This window comes from Crinia signifera, chromosome 1 (genome assembly GCF_055691185.1).
Source record: "Crinia signifera chromosome 1, ASM5569118v1, whole genome shotgun sequence".
In the NCBI taxonomy this organism is placed as follows: Eukaryota; Metazoa; Chordata; class Amphibia; order Anura; family Myobatrachidae; genus Crinia; species Crinia signifera.
Window position 1 is genome coordinate 356911150 of NC_139217.1, and position 22036 is coordinate 356933185.

At 50.5% G+C, this 22036-nt stretch overlaps 2 protein-coding genes across 2 annotated transcripts; both read left to right on the forward strand.

Annotated features, from left to right (window-relative positions):
* Nucleotides 1-6305: 6305 nt before the first annotated feature.
* Nucleotides 6306-8433, forward strand: LOC146007343 (uncharacterized). The gene is made up of 3 exons (XM_083145694.1): nucleotides 6306-6642; nucleotides 7145-7213; nucleotides 7510-8433. Exons 1-3 carry the CDS (start codon nucleotides 6306-6308, stop codon nucleotides 7722-7724), a joined length of 621 nt encoding a protein of 206 aa, XP_083001820.1. The 3' UTR covers nucleotides 7725-8433.
* Nucleotides 8434-15112: 6679 nt separating this feature from the next.
* Nucleotides 15113-21806, forward strand: LOC146009142 (uncharacterized). The gene is made up of 2 exons (XM_083149226.1): nucleotides 15113-16615; nucleotides 19050-21806. The coding sequence occupies exons 1-2, from the start codon at nucleotides 15448-15450 to the stop codon at nucleotides 19973-19975; spliced, it is 2094 nt and encodes a 697-aa protein (XP_083005352.1). The 5' UTR covers nucleotides 15113-15447; the 3' UTR covers nucleotides 19976-21806.
* The last annotated feature ends 230 nt before the right edge of the window (nucleotides 21807-22036 follow it).

Below are 22036 nucleotides of genomic sequence, written 5' to 3' on the forward strand. Positions count from 1 at the left end.
TGTTGCGTAGGTGAAAGCGGCAAGACTGTGAGAGAGCACGAATGTGGGGGGTGAAAAAGAGGGAAGAGTCAATGATGACACCGAGGCAGCGCGTTTGGTCGGTGGAGGTGATCTCGGTTTCACCAATGCTGATGGAGATAGTGGGAGAAGAGGGGATGTTCGGGGGATGGAAGATTAGAAGTTCAGTTTTAGCCATGTTTAGTTTCAGGAAGCGTTGTGTCATCCAGGCTGAGATGGCCGAGAGGCATTCGGAGACCTTGGACAGGAGTGATGGGGATAGGTCGGGGGAGGAGAGATAGATTAGGGTATCATCAGCATAAAGGTGGTAATGAAAACCATAGGAGCTGATGAGGGTGCCCAGAGAGGTGGTGTAGAGGGAGAAGAGGAGAGGGCCAAGGACTGACCCTTGGGGAACACCGACTGGCTGCGGGGCAGTAGGAGAGGAGGAGCTCGGAGTGGAGACGGAGAAGGAGCGATCGGAAAGGTATGAGGTGAACCAGGAGAAGACCGTGCCAGTGATGCCAAAGGAGCGGAGGGTGTTGAGCAGGAGAGGGTGGTCAACAGTGTCATAGGCTGCCGACAGATCAAGCTGGATGAGGATAGAGAAGAGGCCTTTGGATTTAGCCGATAGTAAATCGTTAGTGACTTTGGTCAGGGCAGTTTCAGTGGAATGTAAAGGGCGGAACCCGGATTGGAGGGGGTCTAGAATGGAGTTAGCAGTAAGGTGGCTTAGGAGACGATTATAGGTCAGACGTTCTAGGAGCTTGGAGGCAAAAGGGAGGAGGGAGATGGGCCTGTAGTTGGATGGAGAGTTGGGGTCCAGATTTGTTTTTTTGAGAATTGGGGAAACAAGAGCGTGTTTGAAGGAGGAAGGGAAGATCCCAGAGGATAGGGAAAGATTAAAGAGGTGAGCCAGGTGAGAGCAGACTGACAGACTGAGACGACGGATAATATTGGAGGGGATAGGATCGAGCGGGCAGGTGGAGGGAGAAGCGGATTGAAGGATAGAGTGGACTTCAGCAGCAGTGGTGGGGTAAAATGAGGACAGGGGTTGGAAGGAGGGGAGTGGAGATGTAGGAGGGGAGGAGGGAGAGGGTGAGGTCATGGCAGCAGTGATGGCAGTCCTGAGAGAGGAGATTTTGGTTGAAAAGTAGGTAGCAAAATCAGCGGCTACGATGGAGGACGGAAGAGCTGGAGGAGGGGGGGAGAGCAAGGAATTGAAGGTGGCGAAGAGCCTGCGGGGATTGGATGATTGGGAAAGGATGAGGGACTTAAAGTAGGATTCCTTGGCCAGAGCAAGGGCAGAGCTGAAGGAGGAAAGAATGAATTTGAAATGGAGATAATCCGCAAGGGAGCGTGATTTCTTCCAGAAGCGCTCAGCAGTGCGAGAGCACTTTTTAAGGAATCGGGTGATAGGCGAGTGCCACGGTTGGGGGTTGGAGCATCGAAGGGGGATAGAGGAGGGAGGGCAGGCAGAGTCCAATGCCGAAGATAGGGTGTCATTATAGAGGGAGGTGGCGAGGTTCGGGCAGGACATGAGGGCGATTGGGGCGAGAAGAGGACACAGCGTGTTTGAGAAGGCAGCAAGATCAAGTGTGTTGACGTTATGCCGTGAGACAATGCGCTTGGGAGGGGGGGTGGGAGAGGGGGAAGCAGTGAGGGAGAAGGAGATGAGGTGATGGTCAGAAAGAGGAAAAGCCAAGATAGTGTAGTCAGTAAGGGAACAAGAGCGAGAGAAGACGAGATCGAGGGAGTGTCCTTGGACGTGGGTGGGAGAGGTAGTCCACTGAGATAGGCCAAGAGAGTAGCAGAGAGAGAGGAGTTTGGAGGTGCCAGGATCAGTGGGGTTATCCAAGGGGATGTTAAAGTCACCAAGAATGACAGATGGCAGGTCAGAGGAGAGGAAGTGTGGAAGCCAGGCGGCGAAGTTGTCAAGAAATTGGGAGATAGGGCCAGGGGGGGCAGTAGATTGCAGCGACACGGAGGTGGTAGGGGTAGTATAGACGGATAGAGTGAGACTCAAAGGAGGAGAAAAGGAGAGAGGGTTCAGGGTGAATGACACTGTAGGTGCATGAGGCTGAGAGGAGAAAACCCACGCCGCCACCTTGGCGACCGTCAGGCCTGGGAGTATGAGAGAAAGAGAGGCCACCGTGGGAGAGAGCAGCTGGAGAGACAGAATCAGAGGTGGAGAGCCAGGTCTCGGTGATAGCAAGGAGGTGGAATGCTCTAGAGATGAATAGGTCATGGATGGCAGGGAGTTTGTTGCAGATGGATCTGGCATTCCATAGTGCACAGGAAAGAGGGGGGGTGGGTTGTGTATTTATGTGGATAATGTTTTTGGGATTGCAGAAGCGAGGGGGGGTCGTTGGGAGGGTGGGGGTGCGGGGCGAGTGGTCAGGATAGGTATGGGATGGGAGGGGGGAGGAGTGGTTGGAGAAAGTGAAGTTGAGAGATTAACAGCCATGAGGACCAGAGGTGAGAGGGTAGGTTAGTGAAAGCAGACAGAGGGATTTGGGGGGACAGACGGCGTCTGTAGTAGATTTGCGAGGATGTGGTAGAAAACAGTGAGAGAGAAGGTAACAGGCAAGGAACTACTGTCAGAGAGGAGACAAGTGGGTAAAATCAGGTTGATTGAGTAATCCAATTAAGTATGAAACAACAAGTGAGAGGATGAAGGGAACAGAGAAGGTCAGAAGTGAGGCAAATGTGAGCAGGCGTGAAGAGGGAAATAGAGTGCAATAAATGTGTGGCAAAGATAAGAGAAAATAATAGTGAATGAGCAAAATGAAATACAATGTTGAAAAAAATATAGATAAAATGAATTAAATGTCAAAATAGAGCAACAGGTTACAATAGGATAGAAAGAAGATGAATATATTACAATAAAATAGAATATGAAGATTTAGACTGTGTTCAAACTCACCTTTTTCAGTATTATAACTTACCTGCTTCAGTTTCCAACTCACAAGTCACTTAAGTAATCAAGCTTCACTTTAGTCTGCAAGCTTCCCTCTCAATGAGCACAATTAGAAAGGTAGGATGAGAACCAAGAAAGTGGTTGTGTTCTGAATACCTAGGGATTGTAGTGTTTGTATTAGAAAAGGGTGGTCAACCATGTCAAAGGCAGCCGAGAGATCTAGAAGAATAAGAAGTGAGAAACGGCCTTTGGATTTAGCAGTGGCCAGATAATTTTCTACTTTAGTCAGTGTTGTCTCTGTGGAGTGTTGAGAGTGAAGGCCTGATTGGAGTGGGACAATAAGTTGTAGACATTAAGAACATATGTGAGGCGAGTGTCGGCAAGTTTCTCAAGTAGCTTGGAGAGGCATGGGAGCTGAGAGATAGGACGGTAGTTAGAGAGACAGTTTGGATCAGAATTGTGTTTTTTTTAGAATGGGAGTAATAAGTGCATGCTTGAACAGAGAATGAAAGATACCAGTAGAGAGAGAGAGAGATTAGATTGGGATAAGGAGGAGGAGACGGAGCTTTACTGACTTTTAAGGATATAGGATCAAGAGGTTAGTTTGGGTGTGTACAAATATACAGTAGAATAAACTTGCTCAACTGTAGAGACGTGAACCGAGTTTGTCTCTGAATCAGGCCCATAATCATGACCATCCTACTAATAGTTTGGTGTAAATACCATTGTGGGCCACATTGCAATATTTTGCCCAGTTGGAATATGTTAGGATGGGGAAGAGGGAAAGGGGGGGGTGTCTGGCATTAAGAGGGTATCTATGGTTAGTCTGTGAGGTGGTGGTGGTGGTGGTGGTGGGGGGGGGTTAGTTAGGGTTAGGCTGCAGGGTGGGGTAGGGTTAGTATACTTACCTGACCCCTGTCTTGATTCCCTCCATCAAGATGCCGGCATCTGTACGCTAAATTCTGGTATCCCTGCTGCCAGTCACCCGTATGTATTCCATCTATATGCATGTGTTTGAGCGCAGGTTCTCAAAGTCGGTCCTCAGGACTCCACATAGTGCAGGTCTCCTCCCAGAATCAAGTGAAATAATTAGCTCCACCTGTGGATCTTTTAAAATGTGTCAGTCAGTAATGAGTGCACCTGTTGGGTGACCTCGAAACCGTGAACTGTGATGGGCCCTGAGGACTGAGTTTGAGAACCACTGCTCTAGAGAGATATTTCTCTACACATTTTATGCCCCATAGTAGTGCTCTAGTGTATATTATGCCCCATAGTAGTGCTCTAGTGTATATTATGCCCCATAGTAGTGCTCTAGTGTATATTATGCCCCATAGTACTGCTCTAGTGTATATTATGCCCCATAGTAGTGCTTTAGTGTATATTATGCCCCATAGAAGTGCTCTAGTGTATATTATGCCACATCATAGTGCCCCATCAGTGCAGTCTTTTCATGACTTACATGGTATGGTCAGTGTAATCAGCCTGAAGTCAGCAGTACAAAGGACACATTATCTCCTCAATTCTTCCATAGTACTACCTGCAAGTTCTATCCATCGCACCGCTATGTATGTCTCATAGTGTACCGCGTGTTGGGAGGGTGGACATTCCAGGAATGTGGTGGACAATGATGAGCTGGGTGCAGGTTAGGTCAGCCTTGGAGACAGACTACCTAATCACCATAACAATAGCACCTGCTACAGCAGGGGTGGGGAACCTCCAGCCCGAGGGCCATAAAAGGCCCCCATAGGCCGGCTGAGTGGCCCGCCCACGCACCCAGCTGCTTGGCCGGGGGTCAAGTACGGGGGAGTTCTTGCGAGAGGTTGGTAGCTCTCGCGAGTTGACTCTTAATCTGCAGCAGCCGGACACTGGGAGTGCTATTCAGCGGCAGCCACCAGAGTGTGGGATGGCTGCCGCAGGGCAATTTGTAAGTTTTTTTTTTTTTATATATGGCCCCCAAAGCATTTTCCCCATTACAAATGGCCCTTGGCCCCAAAAAAGTTCCCCACCCCTGTGCTACAGTAATGCCCCTGCAACTCCAGTTTAGACATTCATTTCTATTGCTGTACCCTTAGCTCTATTAAGCACAGACATTTTAATGTCATTTTAACCCCACAGTCCTGTTTGCCTTATACAGGTGACAGGTGTGTATCCGAAACAGTGTATATGCAAATCTACCCTAGTGACTGTGTCCCATAACAACAGTACTGTCAGCATATACATCACTGACTAAGCCTGCAGTGTCAGGCAGCTGAGGCCCAGGGGGGAGTGTGCAGGAGGGGGCCAGCCATTGTTTTTTTCTGGGGACTGGTTTCCTGCTATTTAGGTTCTCTAGATCTCAGGAAATGGGGTGGCCGTGCTTGCAGACGGCACTATGTAATGTCTGGCTAGCAGTGCCGACCCAGAATCAAACAATTAATATCCATGCCAGAAGGAAGATCCTCAGTGAAATACACAGAACCAATTACTGAAGAATAAAAATATGTATTACAGTAGTAACAGAATAGTGATACATTTTAGTTCACAAACTTTATATTCTAACATTATGGGTGACATTCTATGGTTTGAGATAAATGCGCATGTTTTTTTTTCGCACCACATCGCCGCTATTCGACCTTTTTAAAATCGCATTTTTTGGTAATAATTCGCATATTTAATGTGATGCGCTTTGGTGGCTGAAAAGTGCGAAGTGGTGCGATTTGCGGCGAAGTGGTGCGATTTTAAGTAACAAAAAAGTGTGATTTCATCCGCCGGTCATGTGCGAGTTTTGGACCAACCGGAGTGCGATTTACAAAACTGTCTCCGCATGACTAAGAACCCCCCAACCTATTGGCCCACCTCTGTCCCCTCCATTATGCATCACACCCCCTATATAAAGGGGCACTGGCGCCATTTCACTCTTTGATAGGAAATAAGGAGCATGGAGAGGAGCAGTGGCAGTGTGAGTAGAGGAAGAGGTGTTGGTGGCAGAGGGAGCAGTGGCAGAGGGAGCAGTGGCAGAGGGACCAGTGGCAGAGGGAGAAGTGGCAGCAGCCAGCCAAGTGGGAGAGCCAGCAGTGTGGCAGGCAGCATGGCCACAGCAAGGCCAGCCCCAGACCAGGCCCTGGCCGTCCAGCACCAGCAGGAGGAGGTGGAGGATCCGCTGGCATCCCCATCCTATAGCCAAGACCTTGACAATACCCCACAGCAGCTACAGGAGGGCCACATGTCAGAGGTGGAGGAAGATGGAGGTGTGGAGGAGGAAGACACTGGCATGAAGGAGGAGGGGTACATGGCTGGAGTAGAAAATGAGGAGGAGGAGGAGGAGGAGGAGGTAGAAGCTGGCTGCACAAAAAGTGGCCGAAAGGTCAGATTCTCCTACGAGGAAAATGCTGCACTTATCCGGGCTATCATGCCTGTGTTTGACCGTTTACTTGGCAAAACTCACCATAAGACCACTGCACAGCGCAAAAGGGCTATGTGGAAGGACATCATCCAGGCGGTGAATGCTGTAAGTCAGCACAAGCGCCTGGTCAGAAATGTCAAGAAGAGATTCAATGACATCAAAAGGCAGCTGAAAAGTAAAATGGCCATGGAGTTGGAGGAGGCCACCAAGACTGGCGGAGGAAGCCCCACCACTGTGTGCTACACATCCTATGAGGTGAAGTTGAAGCGCATCATACCCCCTGAGGTCCTGCCTGGCATGCACGTGGCGGATACCGATAGGCCGCAAACGCCATCCAGAGCTGGTAAGTGTGACCATATGCAATCTTAAACATACATGCCAATGTTTTCTAACTGTAATGTTCACTTGAATTGTCATGCTAAGTAAAGTGCTGCTGTGGAACTACATAGCCCAGCAAGGTCATGCACAAGAAATTGCCTGCTCCTACTTTAAAATTGCTCATAATGCTGGGCCTTGTAGTTCCACAACTGCTCATATTGATCAACACTGTAACATTCTTTCTAGCAGCCTAACATGTATGTGGCCAAAAACACAGAGGTGTACTGGTGGTTTAGCTGCCATGCCTACATACCACAGATTATCCAACAGTTGTCATGTGTACAATAGTTTAATAATACTCTAACAAAATAATCTGGTGAAAAGAAAAAAAAAAAAAATGTGGGGAATAAATAATGTAGTCCTTCTCCAAATTAAGTATTGTCCATTAATGTCATTTCAATGCATGTTTGCCGAAAATGGTTATCCATTGCAAAGTACATAATGGCTGCCCATCTTTCCTTTCACAGATTGTCCATCCCGAAGTGCTCACGCATCCAAGAAAAGAAGGCCCGTTGCTGCTGAATCTGTGGAAGCAGGTAAAAGAACAAAAAACACGCCATTACACATACAGTACACACACCCATATCACATCAACAATATCTCACACTACATTCATCTCCTGCTGCTACATTGCAACGGAAATGAATGTAATCTGAGCTAGGCATGTGACTTATTATTAATGTCAATGTTACATGCTGTATGGGGGTACATGTGTAAGTACATAAGACCCCTAGGTATGTGCGTCCAGCATCTCCAGCCCTTTCTAAAACAGTACTGAAGAGAGTCTGGCCTATATATGCATCAGTACTTACCTCTTCATCTGTATCCACAGGTACTATACAACTAGGGACAGATCAAACAGATTCTTCAATGATGGTGTTAGACGAAATGGACATCATTCTTGAACCGGTGGAGACCTTTGCGGCAGAGGAGGAAATACAGACCTCATCACAGAGTGATCTTCCCCCAAGTGGGGTGTCTCCCAACCCCCCCCCCCCCACCCACAAACACACCCCATACAGCAGCTTCTGCTTCCCAAGTAGCTAACTCCTTGGTCAATTTCAAGGACAAACAAATCGAATTTATGGCCTCCCAAAGCCTGCAAATAGGTAACATCCAGGGGTACATGCGTGACACGTTTCTTCAATTACGAAAAATTGCACGTAGTGTACGGGTAGGTGTAGGCACTCATGTGCGCATTGCTAATAGCATTGACACCCGTTTTGCAGATCTAACTTCTGCTGTAAGGGAACAGAATAGCCATATTGGCAGCCTTGCGCAAAGTATAGCTGCACTAAGCCAATCATGCACAGCGCAGACCAATGCCTTAATAGGTATGCAGGCCCAACTACAGCAGCTGGAAGCCAATGTCGGAGGTGGCGCAGCATCAACTCTCAGTAGTGTATCTAGCACCCCAATAAGTGGCTCCCCCACTTCCCCACCCCGTCGGAGTATTAGGACCCGTGGTGGGCTGGGTGCAGGTTCTAGAAGTGGTGTAGGGTTGCCTGATGGTGGGCGAAGATAGCTCATATTTTTGATCATTTTGTAATATGCAATACATTTTGTTACTTCCCCCGACAGTTGTAATGTTTTACTTGCAAAAATGCAGATTGCTTCTGGCATAGTATACTGCAGTAAAAATGTTTAACCGCAAACCATTGTGTCAGTGTATTATTTATCAACCAATTGATGTGTGAATTATGACATAGTGTAATGGTATATGACAATGGGATTGCTGTAAAGTAGTGTGGGGTAACTCCTGGCCCATCAAAGGTTGTGGAACTACATATTCCAGCAAGCTCTGACACTCATGGTTTGGACTGTAATGGTTATAGTGTGTCAGGGCATGCTGGCACGTGTAGTTCCACAACACCAGTGAGCCATGTTTTTCAGCAAACGTTATTCATACATGTATCAAATGTACTTACAAGCTTAATACAGGCAAGGGATAGGTCAGCACCACCAGCTGCATCCGTTGGGCTCTGTGTATTAGGCTAAAAGTGGGTGGAAACAGATGGTATTGGTAAATAATTTGTTTATGAGTACAATTACAGCAAAGGTACATTTTGGAATACAGGGCACATGTGCTTACCAGAAAAGTAACGGCTGATGATGTGTGTGCGCACCAGATTCCCCCTCTGCGTACCCCTCACTACACGAGGTGTGGTAGGTTGGGCTTCCTGCACGACTGCTGCATGTTCCTCCTCCACATAGGCAGGTTGGGACAGGGCTATGTTGTGCAACATGCAGCAAGCCTGGATGATCATCACTACTTTGGCAGGGTGGTAAAGCAGCGTACCCGATGACCGGTCCAAACACCGGAATCTACTCTTCAAAACTCCAAATGTGCGCTCCACCACATTGCGGGTTGCAATATGGGCTTCATTATACCGGTGCTTTGCAGGGCCCTCTGGGGAGCGCAAAGGTGTCATGAGCCAGGAAACACAACCATATCCTGAGTCACCTAAAACACAGATAGGAAGTGATTGCCTTATATGGTAAGGCATGTGTTGTGTTTTTTTCAAACAGGAGACACTGGTAGAAGAACATTATGCTTGTGAAACAGGAAACACACACATTAGAGCAGGTACAAATAAGGACAGACAGGGTAATATGTAAAAAGGTACTTACCTAGTAGCCAGCCCTCTGGCATTTGGTGGTTGGTAAATCGGTTCCAGAGGGCTGAGTGCCTCAGAATATAGGCGTCGTGGCAGTTCCCAGGAAAGCCTGCAACAACACTCAGGATTTTGAGGTGAGCATTGGAAACAACCTGCACGTTCAGGGAGTGCCGCCCACGCCTATTGACGTAGACGTGGCCCCGCATGTGCGGTGCCCGAATCCCAATGTGTGTGCAGTCTATAGCTCCCAGCACGTGCGGGAATGCTGAGAGTCTATAGAAAGCCAACTTGTGGTCCTGCCACTCCGACTCAGAACTGGGGAATCTGATGTATGTCCGCCACAACTTCTTTAAAGCAAGTAACACTTGAGTAAAATGCTTAGAGAAAGTGGCCTGTGATACCCCCATGGACCATGAGGTCACAGACTGAGTGGAGCCTGTGGCCAAATAGTAGAGGGCACACATTAATTTGTGCAGCCCAGACACTGCATAGTTGCCTCCCCCAAAAGGGTCCAAATCATCTCTCACCTGCTCATATAAGTCCAACAGGTTAATGCGATTCAGCCTAAACATCCCCACAACCTGTTGATCCGAGAGGGAGTCCAGGTACAGCCGAGCACGATACATACGTGGGGTACGCAGTAGTCGGGGGGCTACCTGGATCTGGCGCGCAGCTTCCTCCCTCCTGCGCAGCTCCTCCAAATGGGCCACATCACAGATAAGCAACTCCAAACCACTCTGCAAAATCTCCATGTCTCAAACCCTCACAGGTGTCCTTAATGATGTTGGGGTTTATGTAGGGGTGTTTCTGAGTGAAAATGAGGGCACCTGTGCTGAAATTAACCATGTGTGCACTTGACCAAAATGAGTTCTGGTCCAAATCGCTAAACAGAACCTGGTCTGAAATAAGTGCGATTATTAGACACCTAAAAAGTGCGATTTGAGAAAACGCATTGCATTAAATAAGCGATTTGTATACTTATCTGTACGAAAACATCTGGATGCGATATAAATGCGAATTTATCTCGCACTTTTGGTCCGCATGCCTTAACGCACATAATATGCGATTTCAGTCCCTTAGCGCATCCTATTAAATAGGCGATTTGACGGAAAAATGCGATATCGCCATTTTGTTTACTAATTAACGCCAAAAAACACAAATCTCATCCCATAGAATGTCACCCTATATATCTATAAAGCATTACATTACAAAAAAAAAAGATTGACGTTTGATAAAATACTGTTCATTCTGTGTAAATGCATGTGTGTGTCTGCCTGGCGTGTACATGGGTGCATCCTAACATTCTGGTTTTTCATAATAATTAAATTACTTGCTCATACTACTTATATGACTTATAAAAGGTATATTACATCAGGACTGTGCAGTGCTTAATACATGTGACAATTACACATTTCATTATATCATTACACTATTAAGATTAAGGGTATTTGAGGGTTGGACCAAAAGGAAATCAGGGTGGATGGACAGAAGCATCAGTCTGTAATGGAGCCAGCTTTGTAACCTACAGATTATATGTGGGTGGAATTCCTGCACTTCCAAGACCACCTAGAAAAGCCTGTTTTTTATGGCTTGCCATAATAGCCTCAGTAGGCTTGTCTCTGTATTGTGTGAGAAAGTATGTATTCTGTATACAGTTATGGTGTTGTTATATTTAATGCATTAAATTGTCCCCACCTAAAATAAACATTGTGGCTGCAATCTTTGAAAATGCCTGTCCTAGTGTTATGGTTTCCTGAATCAATGTAGGCCTCAAATTCCCCAGGAGAAGATTACGAACAGCAAACAATGTGCATTTTGACATATATGCTACATATCCTATGTACTTTACTGGTATGCAGCACTGATATAATATGCAGAATAAATGTGTATTGTAATTTCTTTAAAATCCTGATGGTTTGCTACAGAAATTGATAGGGCCCCCTTCAGGATTAATTATGCAAGAATCAAAATATAGTATGGTTGTAGTGCTGCACTCTGCTCCTTTTGTGGGAGTTAGTGATGACTGACAATTGTGGGAATTGTAAAAAACCCACAATTGGCTGAACTGGGCTCATGGCAAGTGCAGCTGCTAGCACCAAACCAATCAAGCCCAGTGCGCAGGTAACCACTTAATCCAGGGTTGCCTACCCTCCCGGAATGGCCGGGAGGGTCCCGGCCATTCCGGGAGGGTAGGCAAACCGGGTTATTTCCCATCCTGGGGGCGGGGCTTAACGATGCCACACACAAGCCCCCCCCCCCCCCCCCCCCCGAAGTCATGCTGAAAGTCTCCTCTACGGGCTTCTCCGGGAAAGGCGACTTCAAAAGTTGGCAACCCTGACTTAATCCTACAGTTAGGAATCAAAATATGTGTTAATTAGACTGAGTGATCATAAATGAAGTGGTGTTTGATTTTCAAATAGGGTATCCCCAATCAGTTTATGGGGAGAATCGGCTCTGATAACCTGGTGCAAATCTGCCAATGTCATGCGCTCTTCACCCCATGAAATTAATTTCGGTACTTGTTTCCTAGCACGGCCACTCCGATTTACATCGGGGTGGTCGTGTCGGAAAAATCGGGTCGATCGCATCGCATGCGATTTGGTCGCATGCGATGCGATCGTCGCGACCGACCGATTTTGGACCCAATTTTTTTTTTTAATGAAATGTAAATCGGGTCCCTGGGACCCGATTTTACATTGTATTCAATGTAAAAATATTCCCAACCCCCCCAAATTTAACGGCGTACACCGCACCCCACGATAGACGCCAACCCGAAGCGTGGCGAGCGCAGCGAGCCCGCGAGGGGCGGCGGTGCGCGTCCTCCGACCTTTTCATTCCCCTACTATCCACGTCGGCGTGGAGTTGAGAATAGAATAGTGTGGCGAGCGCAGCGAGGCGAGCGCAGCGAGCCCCGCGAGGGGACGCGGATACCTTCACAGGTAAACGCGTCCCTTCGCGGACTTCACAGGTGTCCGCGACGCCACGGACACCTGTGAAGCCCGCGAGGGGACGCGTATAACTGTGAAGGTATCCGCGTCCCCTCGCGGGGCTCGCTGCACTCGCCACGCTTCGGGCTCGGTGGCTCGCTGCGCTCGCCACACTATTCTATTCTCAACTCCACGCCGACGTGGATAGTAGGGGAATGAAAAGGTCGGAGGACGCGCACCGCCGCCCCTCGCGGGCTCGCTGCGCTCGCCACGCTTCGGGTTGGCGTCTATCGTGGGGTGACGACGGGGACATCTATAATGTGAAATGGGTCATATTGGCCCATTTCACATTTTTCACATTTTTTCACTATTTCAATGTCAAAAAATATTTTAACATTGAACCCGATGGAAAAATCGGGGGCATCGCGTCGTGACCATTGTTAATGGTCCCGACCGACGCGATGCCCCCGATATTTTACCTTTCCCGACACGATTTCAATGTTAAAATATTTTTTAACATTGAAGCCTATGGGGAAATCGCGGGCATCGCGTCGGTCGCGACGGGACCATTGTTAACGGTCCCGACCGACGCGATGCCCCCGATATTTTATCCTAGCCGGCCAAATGGACCTGATTTCAAAGGAAATCGGGTCCATCTTATGGATCGTGTACCTTAACTAAAGGTACACGATCCATAAGATTTGTGGCCGTGCTAGGAAACAAGTACCTTAATTTCAGTATCACAACCCCATCATTTATTCATATGGGCACTATGGATGGTTTTCCTAGCTAGCCTGCGTTTACCTTGGACGCCTCAACTTTGCCTATTTTTGGCCAGCTTCTTCCACCAGATGATTTACCGTTTATACACAGAACAATGAGCTTCTGTGTAATAGATGCATGTGACCACCAATAAGCAGATAACATCACATAAGCCTGCATATTATACTTCTGTTTTAACCTACAGTAAAGGTGCAGGTCCCGTGACATCAGCCGCCCGCTCTCCCGCCCCCAGCAGGCATTGGCCGTCCCGTGTACCAATGGGAACATCCATAAAACGCTGGACATACCCATGGTCCAGCACCGTCACCACACCCTTCCGTCCCTGGCCCTCCCTCCCCACAATAAATGGCCCGCCGAGTGTGCAACTCACCAAAGTTATTCTTTGCCGGCATCTGCACAGGTACTCCGCTCTGAGTGTTACTGAGTCAGGGACTTTGTTCGCTTTTAGCAGGGATCCAAGGAGTCTAAAAAATACGTTGAATTATCTTTTACTTCACACTCCTCAGATCACTGGCTTAGAGATCGGAGGAGTTTATCAGGCAGCTATGCCCCCCTCTACTGCTCTGCCTCTCCTCTCCGGCCCAGAAGTCTCTGCTGCTACAAGCAATCTGCACTGCGGCTACAGTGTATGTGGCTGCCATTCTAGGGTAACTTGCTGGAGTCCTGTAATCACTTTTATCATGTGACTAGAGCAAAGAAGTTTGAGAATCTCTGAAGTACATTTAAACTTTAATCTTACCTTCATACAGCTAGTGTTTCAGCATACCTCCCAACAGTCCCGATTTTATCGGGACAGTCCTGATTGTCAGGGCCTGTCCCGCTGTCCCACCCGCGGGCCGCAGTGTCCCACGGTGTGGGGGGGCTGTTGGGAGTCCCCCCTGTCAGCTGCTAAGCAGCTGGGAATAAACGCTGTGCGCATGCGCACAGCGTCTATTCCCGCAGCCAGGGGGCTGGGGGCATGGCTAGAGGCTCACAGAGCCTCTGGGTCATGCCCCCATAGCGGCAAAATGGGGGCGTGTCCCCCCCCCCCCCATGAAAATTTCGGCGCGCAGCAGCAGCGTCCCGCATCCTATACTGACAAAGTTGGGAGGTATGGTTTCAGTATAAATAACATTGGGGCAGATGTATTAAGCCTTAACAAGAAATAAATGCAAGGGTGATAAAGAGAGCTAAACGTCCAGCCAATCACATCCTAACTACCATGTTACAGACTGTGGGGCAGATGTATTATAGCAGCTCTTGTCGTGCCCCTATAATACTTCCTGTTTCTCCTCATTAGCTAGGTGAAGCAGGAGGGGAGACTGACAAGATGTATTAACATCTTGTCTGCCAAAGCGGGGGAGCTCTAACTCCCCCCTCCGGCGATGTCCCCTCCTGGAGATAGCGCATTAGTTTACACCGATGCGCTATCTCCTTTCCCCCAGCCGACTGGACTGGGCATGTGCGGGATCTAGCTATTCACACAAGTTTCCCAGCGCAGCCCAGAGCTAACAGCAGGGACAGGACTGTCTATGCTGTTTAGATAGGGCTACGCCAGCCTGCTGCTGGCTAAGCCAAAACCAGCATCGGGCAGAACGCATAGCGCCCATTTACCACACGCTGGCAATGTCATACATGGGGGAGAAGCGGTATCAGTGCACAGAACGTGCGCTGATACCCCTTCTCCGCCATATCAAATGGTCATACATCTGCCCCTGTGTTTGAAAAAAGTCAGTAAGGAGCTGATTGGCTGGACATTTATCTCTTTTTATCACCCTCACGTTTATCTCTTGGTAAGGCTTAATACATCTGCCCCATTATTAGATATCAGTTGTCTTATAAGTTATTATATGCAAACAGTGACTATATGTATAAGCTTCTCCTTCCTTGTCTCTGCTTTTGCTGTTGGAAGCCTTAAATCCCTTACACAAGCAATGTACCAAGGTTAAACAGGGGGTGGTGGGAGGGGTGCTTGTTATGTTTTTTTTTTTTTTGCAAGGTAGTATTAAATAGGTAGTAAATTCAGTATAGGAAATACTGCATTGTTATCATACTTTAAGATGTATTCACTGTTTAAAAACAATGACAAACCTTTGCTCGTTTATTGCCATGGGAGTGACATAAAGAACCACGAATGCTGACTAAGCACTGAGTGAGCATAAACCCCTGATGGTTCCCCAGGTTACGCTGGAAGGTCAGCTGATATGCTAATAGGATGGGCACAAGGCCTATCAGAGCTGTGGGAGGAGTATAGACAGGGAAGAAAAGGATCATACTTACAGGAAGTCTTCCTCTGTCTGAAAAAGCTGTAGCTGGATCAGGCAAGCGCTGCTGTGCAGCAATCAAATTGGTGTTTTTTCTATACGAGTGTCTCTTGTTTCACATTCTGCTTCTTTCTCTCTGTCCATCCTTTAGATCTGTCCCTCTATTCTTATCTACCCCCTTTTCCTAACGGTTCTGAGCATGGCCTACCGGCCGCGTAGGACGACCCGCCCGCCCGCCCGCCTTGCTGATGCTGGGGAGGCGGACTGGGAGGCTGCGGGGCCTAGCGGCGCGGTCCCTGGTGGTTCCAGTGGGGACCGGCGGGGATCACGGCGGGGTCCTGCGGCTCCTGTGCCGCCCGCGCGTCACAGCGCGACGGTCGCGGCGCCGGCCGATGACGCGGCCCGACGCCGGACCTCGCGTAGTGGCAACGCAGGCCGCGGCGCGCGCGGCAGGGGTCGCGGCGCCCGGGGGGGGTCGGGCGGGGGTAGCGCCCGTGCAGCATATAATCGTGCGAGTGGGCTAGGCCCCCGCACGCCCGGCATCTCCCCAAGGCCTGGATCGCGGCCTTCTGCCCGATCCAGTGCCAGGGGCGCGGTGGGGCAGACTGCACAGGCCAGCTCTCGGCAGGGCTCCCAGAGGCGCCGTCAGGCACCGGTCAACCCTCTGCAGACACAAGCTCAGAATAGGCCAGGACAGGTTACCCGCGCCAGAGGCGCTGGGATACAGGCTCAGGCCACCCCTCTACACTCACAGGGCGCCATTAGGCGCAGTCAGACTACTCGCCCCTCATCCATCCCCATCCTGGCATCCAGATTGCCACAGATGGGCCTCACATCGGTAGTGGACACTTCTACCCCCAGCAGGTCGGCTAGGGGCCGCGGGAGGGCCAGAGGCGGGGGTCAGGGGCCAGCTAGGGCCCAATTAGTGCCACCACCCCCTCTGGAGACACCTAGGGGGACAAGGCCACTAGGGATGAGGTCCTCACTGCATATAGCAAGGCGGCAGATCCTTAGAAGGGCCAGATTGCTTCCCCTGCGCAGTACTCAGGCCTCTGCGCCTGCTGCACCAGTTCCCATGCCAGCACCCCCACCACCTGCGGCCGCAGAAGGGGGGGTACAGCAGTTCTTGTCCTTACTGTCAGACTTTATGAGGCAGTCACCTGCTCCCGGGGGGGGGGCCCCGGCCCACAGTCAGGAACTTCTGACACCCTCAGGGACCCCTTCCCTGGCCCCGGCCTCGTCAGCGGCGATGGCAGGACCTACGGCCCCCCTCACCGCGAGGGATATCGTGGCTTCTGGGACCCCTCCAGTGGGTTTGGTGGTCGATACCCCACAGATGAGCCTTGTACCAGTGGCGGGTACTTCAGGTGGGTCAGCTCATAAGCGCAAGCGGCGCAAGCGTAGGGCCGCGCATACCTCCTCCTCCTCAGGTGGATCAGACTCAGGGTCATCAGAGGGTGAGGGAGGCAGAAAATCACGCAGGCGCCGCAGGCACAGGCGTAGAAGGCATTCTAGCTCCAGTGGCAGCTCGGGGTCTCCATTGTTCCCTAGGGGGCAAGTTGTCCAGTGCGAGAACACAGCAGTTCTCAGAGGACTTAGGCGCAGCGTTCAAGAACGCATTAACGACGGGAAATACGTCAGTTTCTTCACCATGACGGCTCAGGCGGAGAAGGAATATCGCGCGGCAAAGAGGCGAGGCGGTATTGGGGAGGAGGCCTACTGCACTTATCACCGGTGGCAGGCGGGCATGTTCATGTTTGCGGCTTGTTACTTAGAAACAAGACCGCAGGAGCACATGAACATGGTGCGTTACATGCACATGATCCATCAGATGTTCCTGTCTGAGGCCGACTCTTCCTGGCGCTCATACGATGAGAATTTTCGCCGCAAGCAGTCAGGGCTGGCCATTATGGCATTAGGGTGCAAAGACGTGGAGATCTGGATGGGGCCAAAACCGGCGGCTGCTCCTGCAGTTGCTGCAGCGGCCGCGCCAGCCTCCAGCCCCGCTCCCCGCAAGCAACAACAACCCTTTCGCGGCAGGGCGGGGGGGGCCCCCGCCGGGCGTTGCTTCGCTTTCAACGGAGCTGGCTGCTCCCTGGGAGCCTCGTGCAAGTTTAAGCACGCATGTTCCAAATGCTGGGGCAATCACCCTTTTAGAGACTGCAGAAAAGGCAAGCAGGGAGGCACCTCCCAGGCTTCCACGGTTGGGGGCACACCTCAGTAAGGCCCCTTCTCCTGTGCGGGTTGACCGCTTGGCCGAATGGCTGGGACGGTACCCGTGTAGGGAGGAGGCAAAATTCCTAGAGCAAGGCTTCCTCCTGGGCTTCCGTTTGCCAATTCAGGGGGAGGTGGTAGCACGCCCCCCCCGCAATTTAAAATCCGCAATACAGATGCCTGGGATAGTGTTAGAAAAGGTTGAAAAAGAGGTGAGATTGGGAAGAATGGTGGGTCCTTTTCCATTTTCCCCTATTGAGAACCTGGTTCTCTCCCCGGTGGGGGTAGTCCCTAAAAAAGCTAGCGGCAAGTTTAGGCTTATCCAACACTTGTCCCACCCACCGGGCGGCTCTGTTAATGACGCCATCCCTGAACACTTGTGCCGCGTGCAATACCAGTCGTTTGAGCAGGCACTTGACATAGTGCGCAGCCATGGACACGGGGCCCTGCTGGCCAAGGTGGACATTGAGTCAGCCTTTCGCCTGCTTCCCCTGCATCCAGAGTCATTCCGGTTCATGGGTTTTCGCCTGCCCACGGGTTTCTACGTGGACAGGTGCTTACCGATGGGCTGCTCGATTTCCTGCGCCTACTTCGAGAGATTTAGCAGTTTCTTGCATTGGTGCGTAGAGGTGGGTTCAGGCGAAACTAGCGTGGCCCACTACTTGGATGACTTCCTATGTGTGGGCCCTGCCGATTCACAGCGGTGCAGGCACCTGCTCAATTACCTACAGAATCTGTTCAGGGAGTTCGGGGTCCCCATTGCAGAGGACAAGACTGAGGGCCCAGTGCAGCGCCTGTCCTTCTTGGGGATAGAGATAGACACAATAGCGGCCTGTTGCCGCCTCCCCCAGGACAAGCTTTCGCGGCTGCGCGGAGCCATTAGTACAGCTCTGGCCTCAGGCAAGCTTCAGTTGCGCCAGCTTCAGTCTCTCCTGGGACTGCTCCATTTTGCTTGCAGGGTCATACCCATGGGCAGAGTTTTTTTGCAGAAAGCTGGAGAGAGCTATGTCGGGCATCAGGCACCCCCTCCATTATGTACGTCTCCCTGCAGAGATAAAGAGGGATTTACGCACTTGGATCTCCTTCCTGGAGCAGTTCAACGGTGTTCTGATTTGGCCTTCTAGCCCCCGCACCAATGCGCAGTTGCAATTGTACACTGACGCAGCGGGCGGGGTGGGTTTCGGAGCTTTCCTGCACGGGTCTTGGTGCGCCGCTCCGTGGCCTGTGGAATGGGTGACTGAGGGGCTTACAAAAAACTTGCTGCTGTTGGAACTGTTCCCCATTGTAGTTGCCCTGGAGCTATGGGCTGACAGGCTACGCGACTCCAGCATCATATTCTGGTGCGATAATCTGGGAGTGGTGCACTCCATTAACAGGCAGGGCTCAGCTTCCATGCCAGTGGTGCGCCTGCTTGCGCGGTTGGTACTGCGATGCCTGCTGTTCAACATACAGTTTGTGGCACGTCATGTTCCCGGAGTAGAGAACTCTGTGGCAGATGCGTTGTCCAGGGCCGACTGGGAGAAGTTTCGGGCCCTGGCTCCCGATGCATCGATTGTTGGTGAATGCTGTCCCTCTTATATTTGGCAGATGATCAGGCCGGAATGGAGGGGCTAGCCATGCGGGCTATCGCACCACGGACGCTCCACTGCTACCAGGCGGGATGGCAGGAGTGGGAGCAGTTCAGACTGGCTGCTCCGCAAGCAGGTAAGACACCTGAGGAAGCCATGGTGGCTTTTGTTTGGAATGCATATTCCAATGGTCGCTCTGTCGCCTCCGTGCGCAGAGTCTTGGCAGGGGTGTCTTTTTTCTCCGCATTGCAGGGTAGGGCGGACCCGTCCCGGTCTTTCCTGGTGTCTAGGGCGCTGCGGGGTTGGCGGCGGGATACACCTGCCCCCACGGACTGTAGGCGCCCCATTGATATGTCGTTACTTCCAGCATTGCTGGACGCTCTGGGGGACATCTGCTGGCCTCACTATGAGGTACTCTTGTTCCGCACAGCGTACGTGATGGCGTACCACGGGGCCTTCAGGATTGGGGAACTGGTGGCACCGTCAAAACGAGCGCCCTCGCCTCTGACTGTAGACGATCTGGTGGTCCAAGCTGACTCGGTGCTATGTCACCTGCGACGATCCAAGACGGATCAGGCTGGGAGGGGGCGGTGGCTGTCCTTGCTGCCATGCACGGTTGAAAAGGCGTGTCCTGTGACGTTGGTCTCGGCCTTCGCCCAGGCGCGCCCGGACCTTCCAGGTGCATGGTTGATGCACGAGGATGGGTCACCGCTCACAAAATACCAGTTCTGTCACGTATTGGGACGGGCGCTGGAGGCCACGGGTCTCGATCCTAGGGAATTTGGGTCTCATTCCTTTAGGATCGGGGCTGCTACCTCTGCGGCTGCGGAGGGCCGCTCCGACGCAGAGATTCAAGCTCTGGGTCGATGGCGCTCGGCAGCATTCCGGAGGTACATTCGGCCGGCTCTATCTGTCACTTTCAACCTTGGTCAACTGGACGCATAAGCGCTCGCCAACTTCCAGTGGGGGCCTTGAGGTGTGTTTTCACATCCGTCTGGGGGCACAATTCGGCTATAATTACAATCTGGCATGGCGTACTTGTTAGTTTACTCCAGACGGTGTGTTTTGTGCCTCAAGAGCTGGTCGGCCTCGGTTTCTTCTCATTCCTCTCTCTAACAAGTGTGGTGGATGCTTGGTATGCAAGCTTGTCGACAGCCTTCTAACCTCTTTATAAATATTTCAGGTCGACAGGACGTTAAGTCCATTTGGATGATTGGACATTCCTTTGTCTATTGGGCTTCCAGGGCAAACATTGCATCTGATGTACGAATGTTTAGTCGAGCTGGGGAGGTTAGGTGGCTGGGTGAGAGAGGTATGATGTGGAAAGGGCTGCAGGCAGGGCTGATTCGAGCCCTGAGAAAATTTGGGGTCCCAAGGGTCATTATTTTCCACCTGGGTGGAAATGACTTAGGGCGAACAACTGCCCTTGAGCTACGCTCGGTGATTGTACGGGACCTCTATTTTATTTCTCGGTATTTGCCTGCATGTAGGTTGGTGTGGTCCTCCATTACATCCAGGATAGTGTGGAGAAATGCAGTGTCCTGCCCCCGCCTGGAGCGTTCACGAAAGACGGTGAACGCTGCAGTTGAGAAGTATCTGCTGACCAATGGCGGGGGTGTTATTCGCCATGACGCCATCAGCTTTCAGCGGAGTGCGCTGTATAGGAGCGATGGCGTTCATCTGAGCCCGGAGGGCGTGGCTCTGTTTTTGGGCGATGTCTTTAGTTGGTTAGATGCACAGTGCTGAGCGTTTCCTACTTGGTGGCGGTGCTGCGGCTTAGGGCCTAGCTTTGGCGGTAAAGAACGGTCATCCTTGTAAGATCTTGATGTGTGTGTGTAGATAGTGGGGTGTCGCTCTCTCCTGACATCGATGGTCATCGGCCATGCTCCCGCCCGGGGTGGTGGTCACCACTAGCAACGAGTGGATGACCGGGGAGAGCGATCACCAGCGATGGTGTGTATGGTAACATCTTTAACCCCACTTTCCTATAATGACCGTTCTTTGGTGCCGCCACCATTATATATATAGTTAGTTTAATTGTCAAAATAAATTGACATTCATTTTGAAACGCCAGCACTTGTGTCTGTGTCTTTTTTATTATATAAGTTAGTGTTAAGGTTTAGGTTAAGTTATGGTGAGATGGAAAGGTACGGACCTGAGGGATACCTGATGGGGAGTTTAAGAACCACGAATGCTGACTAAGCACTGAGTGAGCATAAACCCCTGATGGTTCCCCAGGTTACGCTGGAAGGTCAGCTGATATGCTAATAGGATGGGCACAAGGCCTATCAGAGCTGTGGGAGGAGTATAGACAGGGAAGAAAAGGATCATACTTACAGGAAGTCTTCCTCTGTCTGAAAAAGCCCCGCCCACCCTTCCCTATTTCCTTTCCTCTCCGGCGGCGGTAAAGAACGGTCATCCTTGTAAGATCTTGATGTGTGTGTGTAGATAGTGGGGTGTCGCTCTCTCCTGACATCGATGGTCATCGGCCATGCTCCCGCCCGGGGTGGTGGTCACCACTAGCAACGAGTGGATGACCGGGGAGAGCGATCACCAGCGATGGTGTGTATGGTAACATCTTTAACCCCACTTTCCTATAATGACCGTTCTTTGGTGCCGCCACCATTATATATATAGTTAGTTTAATTGTCAAAATAAATTGACATTCATTTTGAAACGCCAGCACTTGTGTCTGTGTCTTTTTTATTATATAAGTTAGTGTTAAGGTTTAGGTTAAGTTATGGTGAGATGGAAAGGTACGGACCTGAGGGATACCTGATGGGGAGTTTATACAGACTATTGCATTAGCTATATGCAGTACATTGTGTTCAAAACAACATTCAGACAAGTCCTTATGTCACATTGGAGGATCTAGCACTTATAACCCCCTGTGTACACTCCTTTAAACATGTATTTATCAGGAACTCCACAAAAGCTGTACTTTTCTGTGCTTTCACTTAGAGAACTTCCTGAATCTGGATACATTAAGTGGTTTAGGCAGCACAG